This window comes from Lemur catta, chromosome 12 (assembly GCF_020740605.2).
Source record: "Lemur catta isolate mLemCat1 chromosome 12, mLemCat1.pri, whole genome shotgun sequence".
Taxonomy (NCBI): Eukaryota; Metazoa; Chordata; class Mammalia; order Primates; family Lemuridae; genus Lemur; species Lemur catta.
In genome coordinates, this window is record NC_059139.1 from 49,029,626 (window position 1) to 49,050,833 (window position 21,208).

Below are 21,208 nucleotides of genomic sequence, written 5' to 3' on the forward strand. Positions count from 1 at the left end.
TTTCTGCCAGAACGTGAGAAGAACAGAAGAAACCATCAATATCAGAATAAAATAGAAGTTGTTTTCTAGTATTAAGTAGCTCGAGGACGCACTCTTACCCTCAAAGAGAGGAACTTTGAAATAATTTTTACTTCTGGTGTTTTATTGTTATTTTAGTAATGAACTTATGAAAAGTTATTGTTAACCCAAATCAAAAACTGTCTGACTTTTCATGTGAAAGATTATTTATTAATTTGTCATATTTTCAAAGAGCAGGCAAAAGAAGATAGCAATCTCAAGGGAAAGCAGGAGGTGTCAGAGATTGTGTACAAAGGCTGTCCTGTGAAGTTGCAGGACAGAGGAATATGCTTGGCAAAGAGCCAGAAAGCACTTCTGGACCCAACACCTGAAGACGGTCTCAGGAGCAGTTGAAAGTATTTTCCCCAGCATCTTGTTCTAAGTGGGCTGCTGTGTTTTGTAGGGCATCACTTATATCTCTGCCCTGAATCTTTAATTCAAAACAAACATTGCATTTTACTTTTTCAGACTTTAAAGTGGAAATACATTAGAATTCTTTAAAATGAGGCAGTATTTACCTATGTGTCTTTGTGTTTCAGGGGCCAGGCTTTGTCTTCTGCCTCTCTGCTTCACTAGTCTTAGTGTTGGCTGATGGCCTCATAGTTGGAAAATGACTGTTGAAACTCTAAACTAGACATCATATTCACATCTAAAACAGGAAGAAACGGGAAAGAGCAGCACGTAGTGTTAGTTCTCTTATTAGGAAAACAAAAACACACTCGGAAGCTCTCACAGTTGACTTCTCCTTTAGGGTCATCAGCCAGAACCAGGTGGCATGGCTACCCATGCGTAGAAGGAAACCGTTGGCTTAAGCCAATCGTGAACCATCACCTGGGGCTGAGCATGTTGCCATGAAGAAAGCAGAAGGGGATGCAGAAGGGGGACAATGGATATTGAATGATCAGCTAGGTAACTGCCAGATTATCAGTGGGGACCAGGGAGTTGGGTAAATTGTGAAGCAACTGATTTCATAACCATAAATCAGCTGTGTCCTACAATTAGATTTTCAAACTCTCAGAACCTGTAGTATTGCCTTAGGAGTTGCAGCTGTGTGGGTGTGTGCGTGATGGGAGTGGGGAGGGGTCAGGATGCCAAACTGGTGACTCCAGTTCTCGTGCTCTCAACCACAATTGGTCTATACCGATCTGGTTTACAATTCAAGCTTCCAAATAGGTTTCATATGAAGAAAAGCTTTCATACACTCACAAAAGGGGGGGGCATTCTCACCTATTGTGTTAAATTTACATAATTAAGAAATTAAAGATTTTATCTCTGAGGCAATGAGGAATCCACTGAAGGATTTTAATCAGGAAAGGGCCCTCAATAGATTACTTTGTAGCACAATAACTGGTTGATTGAAGAGAGGCAGAGTGGAGGCTGGAGACATCCTTGAGAGTAGCTTGACCTCCCTGAGGGTTTGATTCAAGTATTTATTGAGCACCCACCAAGTGCTGTGCAGACACTGCAAGGCAGGATCTTGCCTGTCTTATTCTCTGCTGTATCTTCAGCACCTGCTGCAGGGTTGGAGCTCGGGAGGGCCTCAAGCATTTGCTGGTGGAATGGATGGAATGCACCTTTGTGGTATGTCAGACACCATACTAAGCTCTTAATATATGTGCTTTATTATGGCCACTATTTTATGAATTAGAAAACTGAGTCTTGAGAGGTTTTTATTTTGCTTGAGATCAAAAAGTATGACAACTGGCAGGGCTGGGGTTTCAGTCTCGGTTCTTTTCATCTCAGAGGGATGGTTAAGAGTACAGGCTGACTGGATTCAAATTAAAATCCCACCACTTCTGAGCTGAGTGACCTTTAAAAATTTATTTAAAACCTCTGTACCCAAGTGTCTTCATGGGGTTTTGGAGAAGATTAAATGAGATAAGGTGTGTGTGGCACTGAGAAGAGTGTCTGGCACATAATAAGCCCTCAGGTGTTAGTGATTATTAGCACCATTATTCATGCTGTCAATACTAGGGTGCAGTTGTAGGAGTAAAATCCTGGGAGTGGAGATGGTGTCATTGAAGTCAGAGGGGAAGAGCAGTGAGGCTAGCAAGTTGGGTGGGTCATCTTCATTCCCCAATGGGATGATAGGAGATAGGTGTGGGCAAGAAGACTGAGCCAGGAGCTGGATTTCTCAATACTGGAGAATGAGCAGGAGATTGGTAAGATGGTGGACAGTGAGAAAGGATAGAAGGTATTGTACGTGACCTTCATCCTCAAAGGAGGAGTGGATGTTATGACTTTGGAAGTGGAGCCATCTGGAGAAATGATAGGAGATCTATCAGGCCAACCCTGGCTCTCAATACCCTGTGGGAGCAGGAGAGCTACAGGGAGAATTCCAAGAACTAGATTTCAGATACTGATATATAAAAATCTTTCAACAGCTTACATTAATTCAGCAAATTGCCAAGAAGCACTTAACACAGGCCAGGCGCTGTTCTAGGCACTAGAGATACAGCAGTGAACAAAACAGACAGGACTCCCTGCCTCCTTTCATGGAGCTTTCATTTATTTTTAGACAGTATGTGGTAGAATATGAAGGCAAAGTGATAAAAAGAAGCCCTTGATATTTCCAATAGAGTATTAATCCAAAATAGTTTCTGTTCATTCCAGAACTTTAAAGCAAATATTCTTGGGGTGGAGTGAGGTGAGGGGGGGATGTGGAGTTTTTAAAATTTTTTAGGCCGGGCGCGGTGGCTCACGCCTGTAATCCTAGCACTCTGGGAGGCCGAGGCAGGTGGATCGCTCGAGATCAGGAGTTTGAGACCAGCCTGAGCAAGAGCGAGACCCCATTTCTACTAAAAGTAGAAAGAAATTAGCCAGACAACTAAAAATACATAGAAAAAAATTAGCCGGGCGTGGTGGCACATGCCTGTAGTCCCAGCTACTCGGGAGGCTGAGGCAGTAGGATCGCTTAAGCCCAGGAGTTTGAGGTTGCTGTGAGCTAGGCTGACGCCACGGCACTCACTCTAGCCCAGGCAACAGAGCGAAACTCTGTCTCAAAAAAAAAAAAAAAAATTAAAAAATTTCAGATATGTCTCTAAACCAGACCTATTTAGGGGACTGCTGCCTTCAAAATTGTTTTAGTCATGTTTTTGAGAGTTTTGGACATATAGACAACAAATAGACCTGAGACTGCAGCCCCTCATTTAGTTATGTATCTCCTCTAATTACCTGAGAGTAACAGTAACTGCCTGCTCAGACATTTGGGTTTTATGGGTCTAAATCTGAGCGATAGGTTATTGAAGTAGTCATGCGTCGCTGAACAATGGGGATGTGTTCTGAGAAATGCATCATTAGGCAATTTTGTTGTGCAAACATCAGTGTATTCATACAAACCTAGGTGGAGTAGACCGTATAGCCTAATACACACCTAGGCTATATAGTATAACTATAGCTCCTAGGCTGCAAACCTGTACAGCATGTTACTGTACTGAATAGGCAATTCACAGTTGTGTATCTAAACATAGAAAAGGTGCAGTCAAAATACGGAATAATCTCATGGGACCACTGTTGTACATGCAGTCTGTTGTAGACCAAAACATTGTTATGTGCTGCATGACTGTACAGGGGGAAAAAGGCAACATGAATCAGGTTATTGGAAACTGGAGTTGATGGAGAAAATGCAAATCAAAAAGTCGCTGGAGGATGAAGAGCAGACACAGTTGGGGAAGTTAACATGAAGGAAGGCAAACAATGTCTCTACTGAGTAAGAATGGTTTTTTGGAAATTCTTCATCTTGTTAAAATGCCATGGTATTTCATTGCCCAGGACACAGAAGCCAGTTAGTGAGAAGCTGGTGGAATATTATTAAGTGTATTTAAACATGTGACAAGGTTTTACTTAGCTTCCAATTACTAGTAGACTTCAGAGGTCAGGAAGGTTGCCAGCTCATTCATCTGATCATTACTTATCTTGACCAAAAGCCCATGAGAATATATACTGAAAGAATAAAGCTTTCATTACCATTTAATGTTTTTCCTTAAAGCCTCATTTTAATACTATGAAATCAGATTTCAGAGAATGTCATAATTAAGATTTTCATAAAAAGAAACATTTAATACTATTTAAATATATAATGACTCCCAGTGCTACCTGAATTCATTCACATCATAAACCAACTAAAATGGGCTTTAATCTCTACCATGACCATACTGCCTTTACTTAACCTTAATATACAACACTATCAAGACCAATTTATGAGTCACATTAAAATAATTATCATTGTTTTATTATAATCTCACCTTATTAACTGGAAATGTTAATCTGGTTAATCATCAATCATATTCACCAGTCTGGCCTCTGAGTAATTGGCAGCTCTTTTTAAAAAACAAATTTATCCTGGAAAGATGAATATTTGCCAACTTAAGGACATTTTAAAGAATGTGCTAGAGATTCCAATGGCCACAGAGGAGTTCCAGCAATGTTTCAAGCATTTTGGGAATAACTAGTTGTCCCAGGTGACTACTTTGATGGGAAAACCACTTACATGGATAGGTTTTTCTATATTCACTGTGAGAGTCATCAGATGACTGTGTAGTCACAAGTCATATTGATTCTTGACTAAAACAGCTCATTTGGCAAATAAAGTGTGAAATTCGTGGTTTTTTTTTTTTTTTTTTGAGACAGAGTCTCACTCTGTTGCCCAGGCTAGAATGAGTGCCGTGGCATCAGCCTAGCTCACAGCAACCTCAAACTCCTGGGTTTAAGCGATCCATCTGCCTCAGCCTCCCAAGTAGCTGGGACTACAGGCATGCGCCACCATGCCCGGCTAATTTTTTCTATATATATTTTTAGCTGTCCATATAATTTCTTTTCTATTTTTAGTAGAGACAGGGTCTCGCTCTTGCTCAGGCTGGTCTCGAACTCCTGAGCTCCAACGATCCGCCCGCCTCGGCCTCCCAGAGTGCTAGGATTACAGGTGTGAGCCACCACACCCGGCCGAAATTCGTGTTTTGATAGAAAAATAGTTCTATCATGAAGGAGAATGACTTGGCAAATCTTTCTGGCTTACATGTAGCTGCTCTCAGGAATTCTCCCAAGGAACCTGCTCTTTCTGGGGGGTCCTTAGGATTAGTCTCAGCTCCCATTCAGATAAAAGAAACAGAAGTCATAGTTATGGAGTTCAAACTATATGTCCAAATTTCCCTAAATAATATCCTCCTCCTTACAGCAACCCTGTAAGGCTGTGGTCCCCAAGACCCCAGGTCCATGGCCTGTTAGGCACCTGGCTGCAGAGCTCCGCCATGCCCCTCACACCCCTGTCTGTGGAAAAACTGTCTTCCATGAAACTTAGGAACTGGGGGGGCTGCATGGCAGGAGGTGAGTGGCGGTTGAGTGAGCATATTTACAGCCACTCCCCATCACTTGCACCACTGCCTGAGCTCTGCCAACGCCGTCCCCTGTGGGAAAATTGTCTTCCATGAAACTGGTCCCTGGTGCCAAAAAGGACTACTGCTGTAAGGCATGTATTATCCCCATTTTACAGATGAACAAACTGGGTTTCGGGAAGGTTAAGGAGGTTGCCTAGGTGACACCTTAACATCAGTGGTTGGAAACTTAGACTTTAATTCATAACTGACTCCAAAAGCTTGGTCAACTAACTCCTCACACGCCACCATGCAGCCTTCCTAGTCAAACAGATCTTAGCACACACATTTACAAACATTCTCAGATCTGTGGAGGCCTCTGATTTTCCTTCACAGGCATCCCTGACATCCACCTTCCAGGTACCTGTTCCAGAAAAGTCTATGAGCATTCCTTGCACTGGGCAGAGAGACAGGTGAACCCCTACTGAAGTGTTCATTTCTGGGGAAGAGGGTTCGCCCATCAAGCAGATCCCTTTCTCCTATCCCCCAGCCCTGCCAAAACCTGGAACTGTCAATGTCACATGGTGGGGTTGGGGAGGGGGGCATTAAAGCTGTAGATAGAATTAGGTTGCTCACTAGGTAACTTTAAGGAGAAGCACCTTTCAATGTGGAAGAGGGAGGCAGAGTAGTGAAATGCGAGCAAGACACGACTGGCCCCTTGCAAGGGGGACACAAGCCAAGGAATGTGGGCCATCCCTAGAAGCTGGAAAAGGCAGAACCAGATTGTCTCCTAGAGCCCCCAAGAAGGAACACAGCTGGCCAACACTTTTGAGATCCCTTTTGGACTCCTAACCTGCCGAACTATAAGATAAATTTGTGTTGTTTTAAGTTACTAAATTTGTGGTAATCTGGTACAGCAGCAGCAGGAAACTCATAGGAAGGCCAACCTCACTACTGGGAAAGCTGGCTGGCTCATCCCCAACCCCAGAGCTCATGGTGGGAAGTAGCCAGTATCAACCCAAGTATTAGCAGAGCACTTGGGACAAGATCCAGAGGTCCTAGCACTGCTGAAGAGGTGGCCGGGAGAGAGGCCTTCAAGGAAGCACAGCTGTTGGGCCACAGACATGAAGGGACCCATGGATTGGGCTCTAGCTCCAGTCTGCTACTTACCAGCTGTGCGGCCTTCCGCAGGGCACTCAACCTTCTTGAAGTCTGCGGCCTCATTTGTCAAACATGGATTTGTACCTGCCCTGCCTGCTGGGTGTTACGAGGGCAGAAAGAAGTATAGTGCAGGAGTGTGCTGCTTACTGCTGCACACGTTTACAGTTCTAGGTAGTGAATCTGATAGAATTAGGACCTTAATACTGTTGTATTAAGTGGTATATCAAATTTCTTATTCGATATACATTGTTTTTCATAAGTACATATATGTGACTTTTAACGTTTTTTTCTAAATCTGCGGTAAACAAAATCCAGTTAAACAGCAACTGTATTCACTAAAGTGTTGATTGATGTTTTACTGTATTTTGTGTAATCATAGCATATTAGAACTAAAAGGTGCCTTAATGATCACTTCATCCATTTTTATAGGCAAAGAAGCAGATTCAGGTTGCTGAAAGGTAAGAAGGTCAAACCTTTAGCGATAAACTTCCTCAACGAGTCCATGGCAGCAAAACAAAATACTCAGTGTTTATGAATCCTTCTGAGACATTAAGGACATAGATAACTATTTAAAGTGGAAACTCAGCCCATACCATACCACACTCCTCTCTAGCCTCCAAAATGACAGCTTAGGTGCTTGATGGGCCCTGGCCATTTCAAGTTTGGTGGTCCTTACCTTGCTTTTCCCACTCCTTCCTCCCTGCCAGATTTCAACCTCAAGAAGTGGACATTCACTTTACACCACAGCAGTCATTAAGGAGTTGAGTCGCAGGGTTACAGTCTGCATCCCAGTTCCAGCCATCCACCTCACCATGCATGCACGGCTCTCAGAGGCAGCATGGGTGGTGCTGTCAGCAAGCCCAGTCACTGAAATCGGGAAACCCTGCTGGTAACAGGCAAGGTGTGTCACGCTCACCAATTAGCAGTGGCAACTCTCTGTGAGAGGCCAATTCAATCACCTGAACCCACTTCCGCACTCTCAAATCCCTCCTCTTAGCTCACATCAGGATGCTGATGGCCTTTGTGTGTTGCCAGATGAGCAAGCAGGAGCCCTCAAGGCCAAAGAGGTGGCGTATCTGTTGAGAAGGTTGGCGCCAGGTGGCTCGCCACAGCCACTGTCTCCTGAGAGTGGACAAGTCGCTCTAAGACTCTTGCCTTATCTATCAAATAATGGCCTTGGATTGGACAAGGGCTACATTTCTTTCTAGGCTTTTCTGGAAGTGAGGATTATATCCATGCTTGTGTTGGAGGTTTTACTTTAAGGAAGCTGAATGCTGACAGAGGATTGTTTGCAAAAGGAGGATAATTTTATTTTTTATTATAAAAATAATTCATGCTTAGTATAAAAAGTTACAACAGTGTAGAAGTGTATAAAGCAGAAGATAAAACCTCTTCCCTTAACTCCCACAGCCAGCACTCAGGCTGATTGTTCTCTCCTGTCTCCTGCACGGGCCTCTGGCTCCCATAAGCCATCTTTCTAGAAAGTGGTTAAGTAAGACTCGAAATCTTTGCTTTATTTTAATGGTCTTAATAGTCTTTTCTTCCTTCTAAAAAGTCCAAATTCAGATCTTTTAGCCCAACTTACAAATCCACATGACGACATTAAATTCCAATACTTAGTAAGAGTGAAGTTCAAATCTCACTCTGCTTCTTCACAGCCATGTCTCTGAAGACATTACTTATAATATTATTACAATAATATAAAAATTGCAAAAAACAAAATAAAATGCATTGAAACGTTTTTATGAGTTTATTTATTTTGTTTTTGTTTTTAATTTTTTTATTTATTGCAGAATATTACAGGGGTACAAATGTTTTGGTTATGTGGGTTGCTTTTGTGCTGCTTAAGTCAAAGTTGTAAGTGTTCCCATGACCCAGATAGTGTACATTGTACCTGTTAGGTATGATTTCACCCATCCCCTCCACCCGCCTCCCACCTGCATTTCTGTTGAGTTTTACTTCCAGTGCTGACTGGTTAGTTCCAATTTAATAGTGAGTACATGTGGTGTTTGTTTTTCCATTCTTGTGATGTTTCACTTAGGAGGATGGTCTCTAGCTCCATCCAGATTGTTGCAAAAGGAATTAATTCATTTTTTATGGCTGAGTAGTACTCCACAGTGTACATACACCATGTTTTATTTTTTTAATCCACTCATGAACTGAAGGGCACTTGGGCTGATTCCACATCATTGTGATTGACTTGTGCTGCAATAAACATTCTAGTGTAAGTGTCTTTTTGATAAAAAATAAATGGAATGCTTCACGAATTTGCATGTTATCCTTGCGCTGGGGCCATGCTGATCTTCTCTGTGTCGTTCCAATTTTAATATATGTGCTGCAAAAGAGAGCACTACGTTAAAGTGTTAGCAGTTTTATCAAGGTGATTAGATTTTGGGTTTTTTTTGCTCTTCTTCCTAGACTGGGGCAATACATTTGTGTTACTTGTATTAAAAAACAACAACAACAACAAAAGTTTCACGTGCTACAATAGCTGAATAGCCCAAAACTGAATCTTATTAAATTAAATCTTTATTGACAAAACAGCTTTAAAAAATTATTAGTTATTTCTCTGTAAGCTTTTGTTATGAATTTCACTCAAAGAATTAAAGATAAATGAATTACTACAGAAACACTAACTTGTAAAAACTTAAAACACATTGAATCGGTTCATTGCCTCAAATATTTGAGCACCTACTGTATGCAAGGCATTGTGGGGGGAGGACGAATCAGTTACCCCCCAGGGTTCAGGGTCTGGCGGGGGAAATAAGACAGAAACCCACATAGCCATATGCTAGATGGCCTGCTCCGAGGGCTGTGAGATACAAAATGGTGAGTCCAGAGAAGTCAGGAAATGCCTTGAAATGAGAAACCAAGGAAAGCTTCATGCTCTTAGAAAATCGGTAGAGTTTTTTGTACTCACGGAGATTGAAGGGGCTTTTTAAGAGACACAGAAATGCTAACACCAGAACATGTCAGGAAGAAGAGCCCAGTATGGCTGGGGCATACAGTGTACATAGGGCAGGGGACAATAAGAATGGCACTGGGGAGGGGGAGGAACTTGAATGCTGGGCCACAAAGTCAAAGCTTGCAGTCTAGTAAGTGGGTGATGGGTGACCTTGGGGGCTCTGGAGCAGGAAGTGATACAAGTAATGAGGGGTGGCTCAGGACCATTCCTTGTCTTTGGCCAAGTTTTGTGTCAGGTAGGGGATGACAGGGGAAGACAAGGATGCAAGGATGAATCCCAGATGAATGATAAATGGGGCTTGAGCTTGGCAGGTGGCATCAGAAGGCAGGCAGCTACAATATTTTGTAGCAATAGGCTCAGTAGAGCAGGTGCCTAGGATTTAGTGAGACTGGAGTTCAAATCCCACTCTGCCTCTTTGCAGCTGTGTCTCTGAAGACGTTTAACTCCCCTGAACCTGTCTCATCTACAAAGTGGGCACAGCACCTAAGTCATGAGGTTGCTGCGTGGCAGGTCATTATTCTTGTAAAGCATTAAGCACAGCTCTGACACATAGTGAACTCAGTAAATGTTAATGTTACTAATTGCAGTTAATTCCACTAACTGGAATTAGTCAGCTGGAGTTAAGAAGGAAAGAGCTGAGGTGCTTCAGGAACGAGGGAAGCAGAGCTCTCGGGAGGCAGTACAGTAGCTAGGAACATGGCGTCCGGGGGTAGCCTGACTGCATTTGGCTCCTACCTCTACTGCTCCCCAGCTGTGCTTTCATACTTAACCCCTCTCTAGCTTAGTTTCCTTAGCTGCAAAGCAGGCACAGTATTAGCACGGAGCCGCTGTGAGAGTAAAGTGAGAGAATACCCGCAAAGCGTGTGGTCTGTACCTAATACATTGGGAGAGCCCTGTGAATGTTACCAGGTGAGAGGCAGGATGCAGGGTTAAATAGAGCTGCCCCTTCCATTTCAGAGGCGGGATATGCGAGTAGAGGTGGAGACATGCAGCAGGGGGTTGGACATGAAGAACCAGTCCCAGGGAGAACACTGAGGGCTAGAGATAGTCAGGATTCCCTGGCACAGAAAAAGTTATCGTAGCTCTACAGGGAAATGAGCCAAGAGCATAGAAATTGGCCCAAAGAAACAATCAGACAAATCCAGAATATAGGACATTCCATAAGACAGCTGGCCTGGATGCTTCAAAAAGTGAGTATCATGGGGAAAAATGTAAGGGGGTTGTTCTAGACTAAAAGAGACTGAAGAGTCATAACCAAAGGTAATGTATGAACTTTGATTGGGCTTGGTTAAAAAAAAAAAAAAGACAAAAAGATGTTCTTGAGACAATTAGTGAATTTTGATTAAGGATGCTATATTAGAGGCTTTTGATTATATTCCTAGGTCTGATAATCATACTACAATCATGTAGAACAATGTCTTTTTCTTAGGAAATATATGCTGAAATATTTAAGGGTGAAATGTCATTATATACACCCATGCATGGGGTGAAGGAAAAGTAAATATGGCAAAACCTTAACAATTGTTCAATCTGGGAAAAGGGGATGTATCTGGGTATTCATTGTACTAGCCTTTCAACTTTTTCTGGATACATGGAATTTATCAATATAAAAAAATGAGAAAAAAAGAGGACGGAGGAAAAGCTGGGAACCAGTATACATAGGAAACAGAATTCTTTGGAGTAAAAGTATGGTCCACCTCCCAAGAAAGGAATTTCAAGAAGGGAAAGATTAAGCAAAATGAAGGCTGAAAATAAATCATCATATTTGGTCATTAGGAGATTGTGGTGGCTTCAAAGGTGTCCCATGTAGCATGGAAAGCTAACCAGGAGTGAAGGAGTGAAAACTGAGAAGTGTAGGCAGCAGGGACTACCTGACCCTTTGGGGCTGAATCTTTCTTTTCAGTACAAGGGAGACTGGGCACTGCCCAGGGAGAAGAGCCTGAGGAAAGGGAGGGAATGAGATGGAGAGGAAGAATACTACTGGAGCAAAGACCCAGTAAATGAGGAAGAGGAATGGGATGAAGACATGACAGGAAGACGTGGCCTTAGGTGGGAGGGATGCTTTCTCCTTTGGCCCAGAAGTGAGGACTGTGAAGACCTGGGGAAGGAACTGCCCTTCCTAGTGACTAGGGGATGAGGCGATGTCTTGCTGGCAAGGAAGCAGATGTGATGACTGAAAGAGGAGAAATGCACCACACCTGGCACTGGGTCTGAACCGAGGGCAAGATAGCTGCGGTGAGACAGAGCACCTGGTATTGGCTGGGCAACGTGGGAGGAGGGGAGTAAAACGAGGGGCTCTCTGGGACGGCCCATGAAGCTCTAGCGATGACGGGATAAAGAGCAGTTACAGAAACTCAAGGTCCCCTTTTCTGAACTTGGTGCTGGGCAGGTTATGCATTAGGAAATGAGTAAGACTCCTTTGGGTAAACAGCTTTATCCTCATTGCCATGCACCCTCCATCTTGGGCCACCTGGCATATAGGCACATAGGGTGATAAGTCTTAGGTGTGGAAAGCAGCTTCCGTCCTTTCAAAGTCACCAGGTTCAGGTTACCAGCCCTAAATGGCCTTGGCTCCGGGTAATCTGGGTTCATGGGGCTGCTGAAGCACTCAGGTTTCCCGTGTGCCACCACATCCCTTGCACGCCTGCCCACGAAAGGCCACCCAGATACTAAAGATGACCCCACCGAGGACGCGTTGCTGGTTCTGCTCTGGCCTCCGAAGCGCATCTCACACCGAAGGCCAGCACCGGGGTGCGGGCCCACATTCGGAGCTTCCGGGTCAGCACGGGCAGCGGGCCTGGATCCCGTGCCAGCCAGGGGAGGCTGCGCGGGGCCTGGCCAGCAGCCCACACTTGGAGGAGCGCAGGCGTGGGGTGGCGGAAGTAGCCAAACTCCTACAGGAGGACCTTCGTGATGACACGGCCGTCCCTGTCGCCCTCGGGGTCGTCTTTGAGAGGCGCGGGTGGCGAGGCCGCGGCCCAGCCCAGCGCGCCCTCTCGGCGGCTCACCTCGCGCAGCCGCGCCTGCAGGGCCTCCCGCTCGGCCTGCAGCTCGCGGCGCGCCTGGGCCACGGCGCGCTCCTGCTCCTGCAGCGCCCGCCGCCGCCGCTCCAGGGCGCGCTCGCCCCGCTCCACGGCCGCCGCGCGCCGCTCCAGCTCCCGCTCGCGCCGGCTGCCGCGCACGGCCAGCGCGCCCATCTGCTCCAGCAGGCGCGCCCAGTCGCCCTCGGCGGGGCGGGCCGGCGGGGAGGGCGCGGCGGGCGGCGGGCAATGGGCACCGCTGCCCTCCAGCTCCCGCCGGTGCGCGCTCTCCAGGTGCCGCCACAGCGCCGCCGTCCCCGCGTGGAAGCCCGGGCCGCGGCCCACCCGCTCCCCGCACAGGCGGCACGTGGCCCAGTGGCCCGACGGGTGCCCCGGGCGCGCGGGCGCCAGATGGAAGTACCCCCAGGCCTCGGAGTACGGCGCCCCCAGCGGGCCGGGAGCAGCCGGCGCCAGCCCCGGACTCGGCCCGCGGCTCTCCTCCATGGTGCCCGCCAGCTCTTCACTCCGCATTCTGCAGCGCCTGCATACCCACGGGAAGAAGGGGGAGATGATGGTTATAGTTACTGCACACACCTCCCGTGGCTGCAGGTAGCCTATGAAGAAACCATGCCTCCCTCGCTTTTATTACCGATAAAAATCCTATGGTCAGTTTGGGTAGATGTCTGGGTTTCCTTCTTATTCAGTATTGATTCCTCAGAAAAAAAAGTAAAAAAGGCCGGGCGCGGTGGCTCACGCCTGTAATCCTAGCCCTCTGGGAGGTCGAGGCGGGTGGATCGCTCGAGGTCAGGAGTTCGAGACCAGCCTGAGCGAGACCCCGTCTCTACTAAAAAAATAGAAATAAATTATCTGGCCAACTAAAATATATATAGAAAAAATTAGCCGGGCATGGTGGCACATGCCTGTAGTCCCAGGTACTCGGGAGGCTGAGGCAGGAGGATCGCTTAAGCCCAGGAGTTTGAGGTTGCTGTGAGCTAGGCTGACGCCATGGCACTCACTCTAGCCCGGGCAACAGAGTGACACTCTGTCTCAAAAACAAAAAAAAAGTAAAAAAATGCCTAGCCCTTCCTACACTAGGAATTCTCTTCAAAATCAAGCGGGTTCCAGGCTAACAAGTATTCATACTAGTGGAGGGAGCCTAAGCTTCTGGAACAGAAAGAACTAGCTACATAAGTGCTGCATTTATATATTCGTTTTAACTAGTTTCCTTTGCTTTCTTAAAAAAAAAAAAGTTACTGTCTTCCCTTCAGAGTAGGAGCGAGGCTCCCTTCTGTAGTCTTCTCTGAGTGTTGCAGAGCACACTTTCAAAACGAGCAGAAATAAAGCTTTGAGAATGAAGATTTTGTTTCTTAAAAACTTCAGGGGCAGAAGTGCTTGTGGTGAACAGCCTTTGAAAAAGCTTTCAATGGCTGTACTTTTTTCAAGATAAAATATCTGTTTTTATCATTATAAAAAACAATCTGCTTATGAGAAAATTGGCTTGCACTGAAAGTCATTAAAATGTTTTAGAAATATGCACATTTAGGAAACAGCAATATACAAAGCAACATACTAAACTTTTACCTTTAAATGAGATGTTGGGCATGTCCCAAGGACCTTGGAGGTCCCTGTCATTGCCTCAGGGTTTCCAACCAACCCAAGTGCGAGGAGTAGAAACTGCATGCAGCATGACTGCTGAGGTCTGACGGATGCTAGGAGGAAATTCAGAGGACAGGCAGCCAGGTAAAAGAAATTCATTCAAACAGTCTTAAAGATAGATGCTAGAAATACTACTAGTGCCTTGTCTCTCTGGTGTTCATTTTTTCTGGCCCTTTTATAGATACCAAGGCATAAAACAAATACAATTAGCTTTCTTTGAACTCAACATCCCCCTTTACATATCTGCAAGATACAAAGCTTGCTCAATACTTTTAACCAAGGGAGAAAAATAAATAAAACAAATGGTGTTTTTTTTTTTTTTCCCAACACAATATCCCTTTGTTAAAGGCACCCAAACATAATACGATGACTATCATTGCAAAGTCTTTTCTATTAGGAAAACAACTCACTACTGCAATAATCTATCCCAAAACAGGGAGTATAGCAAAAGGTGAAGTTTATTCTTTAGGAAATAAGTTCACAAAGGACCAAATGTGTGATTCTAGACAAATTTGCTTTGAAAGTGAAAAACAGTAAGAAGAGAACACATGACAGACTCATTAAGCTTTTCTGAGAACTTAGCTCAGGGACAAAATCAAGGCCAAGACCAGGCACAGTGAGACAGCCAATGTCTGCGCATACTATCAGGTTTTGAACCTGCAACAGTGAATATGATAAAGTTCCGGAATCTGTCTTGTTGAAAACAATGAGGAATGAATCAAAACAAAGATGAGAACAGGAAAAATAAGCTGCTGTAACAACACTAGCATTTAGTGTAAGTGTTTAATTCAATTGCTAATAGTCTTGTTATAACTGTACCATAATTTTCTAAACCTAATCTTTTCACCAACAAGCAAATCCACTCGGGATCAGGCATGACATTTAACATATTTCTCATTTTAAAAAAAGATAACAAATTTACCAGAATCATCCAAAAAGACAAGTACCTTGCCTCTTCTAATAAAAGTCAATTTACATGTCTTCTGACACATAGGCATGTATCAGAATAGTTATTCATGATGGTTATTCATGATGATTAATTAGCTTAAAAAGTCTTAAGAAATTAAAAGCTACATTTCCTCTCAAGAGATTTATTAAATTGCTGAAGTCTCAAAAGTAGAGGTAGGTGGGATGAGGAGTTACAAACCTCCTTCAAGAGGAACATTTTTATGGTCAGTAAATATTTTGGTTATGTAACATTGTAGTTAGTAAACAGAACAAGATTTTAGTCTTAGAAACGTTTTTTTTTTCAGACACAGTCTCACTCTGTTGCCCAGGCTAGAGTACAGTGGTGTCATCACAGCTCACAGCAACCTAACTCCTGGGCTCAAGTGATCCTCCTGCCTCAGCCTCCCGAGTAGCTGGGACTACAGGCATGTGCCACCATGCCCAGCTAATTTTCTTCCATTTTTGGTAGAGATGGGGGTCTCATTCTTGTTCAGGCTGGTCTCAAACTTCTGACCTCAAGCAATCCTCCCGCCTCAGCCTCCCAGAGTGCTAGGATTACAGGTGTGAGCCACCGTACCCAGCCAGAAATGTTTTTAATTATCCAACTTAACCTAAAATTGTTCCTATACTTCTTTTTTCGTTTTTTAGAATTCCATTTCCTTCTACATTGAATGTGATCTTCTCAGAGTTCCCTTTTTATTACTAGACATAGACAAAAGTAGAGTGATTACTATAATGAATTCTTATGATTGATTTTATATATCAAAAGAGATGTAAACTTTTCCTCTAAGACTATTGCTTTGCATTCTGATATGCTTTGTTGAGCTGGGATTGAAAATTCCACATAACCTGCAGATTCTCTTACCTGTGCCCAAGTCTGAAAGTCATTATTACTGATGTGCCCCTAATAGTGCCGGAGGTGACCCATCACTGTCGAACTTTTTACCTCCCTGAAAGTTGTCTCTGGGTTTCTTTAAAATCTGGAATGCCCAGAGGAGTGTCACACAGGTGAAGGCCATCTGTTATGGGCACAAGGATGATTTTGATATCTTAATCTTTTTCCCTTGGTGCAAAGCCTCACCTGAGCCAGGGACAAGCAGCACCACAAATGTCGGCCAGCACAGCGCTGCCCCTCTGAGGGTGGCAGAGGGACATCCTCTGCCTGGGCAGCCCTTCACTTTCGGAGGACTTAACCAGTGGAAGGCAGCACAGTGCAGAACTGCCTCACCTTCTCAGTCCTCCATACTCAGCTATATTCTGGCTTAATACGGTCTTCTGTTCAGAGTTAGTATCTAAAGCGTGGCCACAGGTCATAATACCTGCCTAGTTCTGCTGAACAAGCCCTGAGCTCATTTCAACTGCCCCTACAGTGCAGAGGGGAAGATTCCATCATCTTGCTTGGAAGATGCAAGAGTCTGAAGTGAGTGTCTTCAGACTCCTCAGCCACAACCATAACACACAAAGAGCTCTTAAAAACTGGCAAGAAAAAAACAACCCCATGGAAAAATAGACATGGAAATATGAGTAGCCAAGTGACCTAAGAACAAATGCAAATGACCAGGAAATTTGTGAAAAGATGCAAGACATCTCATATATTCAGAGAAATGCTATTAAAGTAACAATAAAATATCATTTTATATCCATCATACTAACAAAAATGAAGAGGTCTAACAGCCAAAACAAGAAGGAAGGCAGAGAAAAGGGCACATTCATGCATTACTGGTGAAGACGGGATGGCTTTAAGGAGAGAAATCTGGTAATTTCTGTATTAATTAAAAATAGGAATAATCTGAGATTCCACTCCTGGAGATTTCTTCTGTAGAACTAAAGGCATCAATACAAATGTCATATGCGTTAGGATGTTTATCACAGCATCATTTAGAATGGCAAAAAACTGGAAACAAGGGAATGCCTGCCAGCAGGTGAATGGCTGAATACTCGTCCACACCATGGAATATTGTGCAGTCATTAAAAAGGATGGAATGAAGCTCTGTCTGCTGTCCCACAGGGATTTCTGGAGTAACTGTTCAGGGAGCAAAGCAAGATGTGGAAAAGTGTGTAATATGATCCCACTATTATTAAATAATGTACAGATCTGTATAGGAATAGGTACAGATGAAGAAAAATAAAGAAGGAGATACTATGGTTTGAGGCAATGGTAGCTGATGTGAAAGGAGGGAGAAGGGGAAAAGGTAAACACAAAAGCAAAAGAAAAGAGGTACTAAGAAAGCATGCATGTGGTTATGTGCGTGCATATAGGCAGAGTGTATATACTGCAGGATATATACATAAATAAAAAATAATTTTATAAAATAACCCTTGGTTCCTCAGGCAGGGCCAGCCCAGCATTAACTATGGAGCTGGAGGGGACACTCCCATGGGGAAGCCCACTGCTGGGCTGCTCAGAGATCTACAGGCATAGAAGCTGCCATCTGGCCCTGGAGGAAATCCAGTGGGCAGGTGGTTTGCTGCGCCCTGTACAAGCAGGAGATTTTGTATCCACAGGAGATGGAGGATGTGATGGGAGAGGAGCTCATCACGTTCATCTCCCAGGCACAGGGTAGACACTTGGGATGCTGCATTAAATGATGTGAACCCGACTCTGTTTCTTAGCCCCTGCTCACCTCAGTCTCAATCTCCCCGTCTGTCAAGGGCAATGATAAAAGTATTTGCCTCTATAAACAGGTGGCTGAAGTTCGATAAGGCAAATGATCTCAGTTTTGGACTCTGTAGTGCTATATAAAGTCAAGGCCTGAACAAAAAATAAGCTACGGATATTTACTGCTCAGACACGCTCACATTAAGATTTTAGTGCTAAAAGGCGGTGTTATTTTTTTCTTTGACGTTCTATTATTCAGTAGAGTAGGTTGTCTAAGTTGGAAGGATTCCCTTGGGGATTTTTGAATACAAAATGCAAACTAAAAAGAATAACAGATCCAAGACCCTACCCCCCCAAATTTATTTTCCCTTCCTGAATTGATCTTCATGCAAAATAGGTTGCTTACCACCCAGGTAAAAGAAGATAATGGGAGGTTTCATTAGCTGAGGCCCTGTGATATGCATTTCTTCCTTACCAAGTACCCAATAAAAATGCATATCATTAATTGCATGGTTAGCTAACAAGAAGAAAATGAAAAATAAGAGCTCCCTTAGTTTTTCCTTAAACATTTTCCTAAACTTCCAGAAAGGTGCCAATGGATGTGATTATTTTTCTTACATCCATTCACTCCAGCTAACTCGTTGATTCAAATGCTCATGGTGCACCTGCTCAGGCACGTGCTTGCTGTTGAGCATTCCAAGAGGAGCACCACACAGTCTCTGCCTTAGGTAAGCTCACTGGTGGGGAAAGTGATGCTTCCAACAGTAATTCCCATACCTGTGGTAAAAGGCAGATCAGTGTTCACTCATTAGGGTGAATCCATCCTGTGATCTCCACACTGGGGAAGGATGGGCAGGGGACAGCTCCTTGGTTCTGAGGCCTTGGGGCCCCAACACAAAAGTTCATGCCACTCAGTATCCCGTTCCCTTCCCAAACCCCACAGGGTTCTACTCCAAAAGACATTACCATTAGTTTTTGACTCTACCTTTTTTTCTTTCTTAAAGAGATAGAATCTCCCTCTGTTGCCCAGGCTGCAGTGCAGTAGCAAGATCATAGCTCACTATAACCTCGAACTCCTGGGCTCAAGTGATTCTCCTGCCTCAGCCTCCCAAGTAGCTAGGACTACAGGTGTGTGTCACCACGCTGGGCAAATTTTTAAGAAGTTTTTGTAGAGATGGGGTATTGCTCTGTTGCCCAGGCTGGTCTCCAACTCCTGGCCTCAAGCGATCCTCCCATCTCGGCCTCCCAAAGTGCTGGGATTACAGGCCTGAGCCACCATGACCAATTTAGTACTTGACTCTATTTTTTTTTATGAGACAGGATCTCACTCTGTCACCCAGGCTGGAGTGCAGTGGCGCCATCATAGCTCACTGCAGCCTTAAACTCCTAGGCTAAATTGATCCTCCTGCCTCAACCTCCTGAGTAGCTAGGATTACAGGTGTTAGCCACTGTGCCCAGTTTAATATTTGACTCTAATAAATAAAGTTCCAGGTCTTCAGTTTCTATTTATAAACAGATCCAGAGAGTTAGAAAAATTAGTCTGAAATCATCAGGCTGAAGGTCTAGATGAAATTAAAAGGCAAGTAACAATGCCTCCAAACTGTAAAATGTGGATACCTGAGTTGGGGAATAAAGGGTTAAGTGTGAAAAATCTTAGAAAAAGGTTATGTATCTTACTACATGGTCAGTTTAATGTTATATATGGACTACAAAAAATGTACTGGACCCACAGAATTAACTAGTAAATCAGAGATGTTCCCTAAATGTCATAAGCCCAACTGTTAGCTATTTCTACCATTAGCTAAAAGGCAGAGAAGCACACTCTCTATTAACCCATTTTTAAAAATGAAAATTGTAAAGTGTTCTGCTCTAAAGTGGACCTTTACTTCAGGGCTGCATTACTTAATACATATGGTCCTAAAAAGAAAGGCGGTGATACATTTTATCCTGTAAAAACGCATAACTTAATATGAATTAAAGGGATTTAAAGCTGCCCTACTCTGAAGGCTTTTGTAACTCAAAGATTTTTAAGTTGCGAACTACCTGGTTTTGGCTCTTGGTCTTTTTATACATTGTCGTATACTTTGTATTGTCGGTTGCCTCAAGCTATTCTTGGCCCCAAAACGTGTAATAATAATTCATGAATAAAAAGAGCAGGAAATAATTACCCCAATTATGTCAATGTATTAAGCTATTTTCTACAACAGTTTCTCTTAAACACCTTATCTTTGCAGTCTTGGCTAATTAGAAGTTCAAGCAGTGGCAAGTACTTATTTTTTGCTTTCAAGGAGGTCAAAATAACTTCGCTTGGTCAGCTTCGGGCACTGGGTCAGTGTAAGAAATCACAGCAAGCTGCTCCAGTGTGCTCCAAAAGGACCAGAACATTCTTTTGTTCCAGTACCCTGATGGGTGGGGGTGGGGAACCTGGTTTGCACATCTGGCTCGCATTCGGTTTCTTCCGCCCTAAACGGGAAACGTGAAGAAAGTCCTAACTCGAGAAAGAGCCCGCTACGGGCCGGCACTTGCACGGTTAACAGCCAGCCTGCAGTAGGGCAACTGTAACAAAGGGAGAGCAGGCGGCCGGCCACGGTTTCCGACATTCCGCAGAACTTGTTGAAGGGAGGTTGAGGGAAGGCGCGGAAACGAGGTGCTAGAGAGCGTAAGCGGGGCCTTTGCGCAGACCCAGGCCCGGTGCCCCTTTCATTAATACAATCGCGACCGCCGGCGGCCTCGAGGGGCGTCCCCGCGCCCGGCGCCCCCGCGGGCGGCCCGCTGGCGGTCGCCGGCTTACCTGCCGTCCCACCGTCCCGGCCCCGCGAGTGTCGCGGCCCGCACTCACCCAGGCCCCACCGAGCGAGGCGGGGGCCGCGGGGGCCGGGAACGGGATCGCCGCAGCCCCTCCCGGCTCCATTTTGTCCCGGAGGGAAACCTCCGCGCGTCCCCCTTAAAGACACAGCGCCCAATTCACGCCTCCGGGGGTGCAGAGGGGACCGAAGCTTGTGGCCTTCCCGCGAACGCGGTGGGGCAGTGGCTCTTAAGCCACCCAGGTCCGCGAGTGACAGGCTTGTGTTTAGCAGGGGTTTAAAATGACGCACTAGCTTAGTGTTGTTTAAAATGTAACTATTGTTTCGTGAGCTTGCGTTACCCTTCCAAGACCTGGATCCCCCGTCCCGAGTCTCTGAGCGCGGTTTGGATCCTTTCTGGCTCGAGGCATGTGACGTCACAAATTGGAAGAAATCCCCCCAACCAAAGTCTGGACAGATAAAGGCAGCGCTCACGGGTGTTCACCAAAACACCGGCGTGGTGTGTCAGCTTTGGCTAGATAATGCTCAGGTAACAAACGATCCCTGCATCTCAGCGGTTTGCAATAGCAAAGGTCCAGGTCTGAAGCAAATGACGTCAGCTGCAGGTGGCTCTGGCACTGTTCCTGCAGCTTTCATTATTCCGGGCTCCAGGCTGAAAGATCAACTTTTCAGGGACATGCTCACTGCTG

The 21,208-nt window shown here is 44.8% G+C and overlaps 1 protein-coding gene and 2 non-coding genes across 8 annotated transcripts; all 3 read right to left on the minus strand.

Moving 5' to 3' along the window:
* Positions 1–8,771: 8,771 nt before the first annotated feature.
* LOC123648689 lies at positions 8,772–8,878 on the minus strand. Its single transcript, XR_006738715.1, has one exon. It is a non-coding gene; the product is annotated as a U6 spliceosomal RNA (small nuclear RNA).
* A 160-nt stretch (positions 8,879–9,038) lies between these two features.
* ZBED3 (zinc finger BED-type containing 3) lies at positions 9,039–21,006 on the minus strand. 6 transcript variants are annotated; one of them, XM_045566440.1, is made up of 3 exons: positions 20,994–21,006; positions 14,094–14,221; positions 9,039–13,053 (listed from the first exon to the last, which is right to left on the minus strand). In XM_045566440.1, exon 3 carries the CDS (start codon positions 13,041–13,043, stop codon positions 12,387–12,389), a length of 657 nt encoding a protein of 218 aa, XP_045422396.1. In that variant the 5' UTR covers positions 13,044–13,053; positions 14,094–14,221; positions 20,994–21,006; the 3' UTR covers positions 9,039–12,386. The 6 variants fall into 6 exon arrangements, with proteins under 6 accessions (XP_045422396.1, XP_045422394.1, XP_045422392.1 ...); XM_045566438.1 differs by lacking the exon at positions 20,994–21,006 and adding an exon at positions 20,555–20,801; XM_045566436.1 differs by lacking the exon at positions 20,994–21,006 and adding an exon at positions 20,507–20,801.
* On the minus strand, positions 16,222–16,359 carry LOC123648760. The gene has a single exon (XR_006738772.1). It is a non-coding gene; the product is annotated as a small nucleolar RNA SNORA47 (small nucleolar RNA).
* Positions 21,007–21,208: the final 202 nt, after the last annotated feature.

What these genes read in the sequence shown, in the direction of transcription:
- ZBED3 (XM_045566440.1), bottom strand. Translation starts at nt 13,043, where the DNA reads ATGCGGAGTGAAGAGCTGGCGGGCACCATGGAGGAGAGCCGCGGGCCG.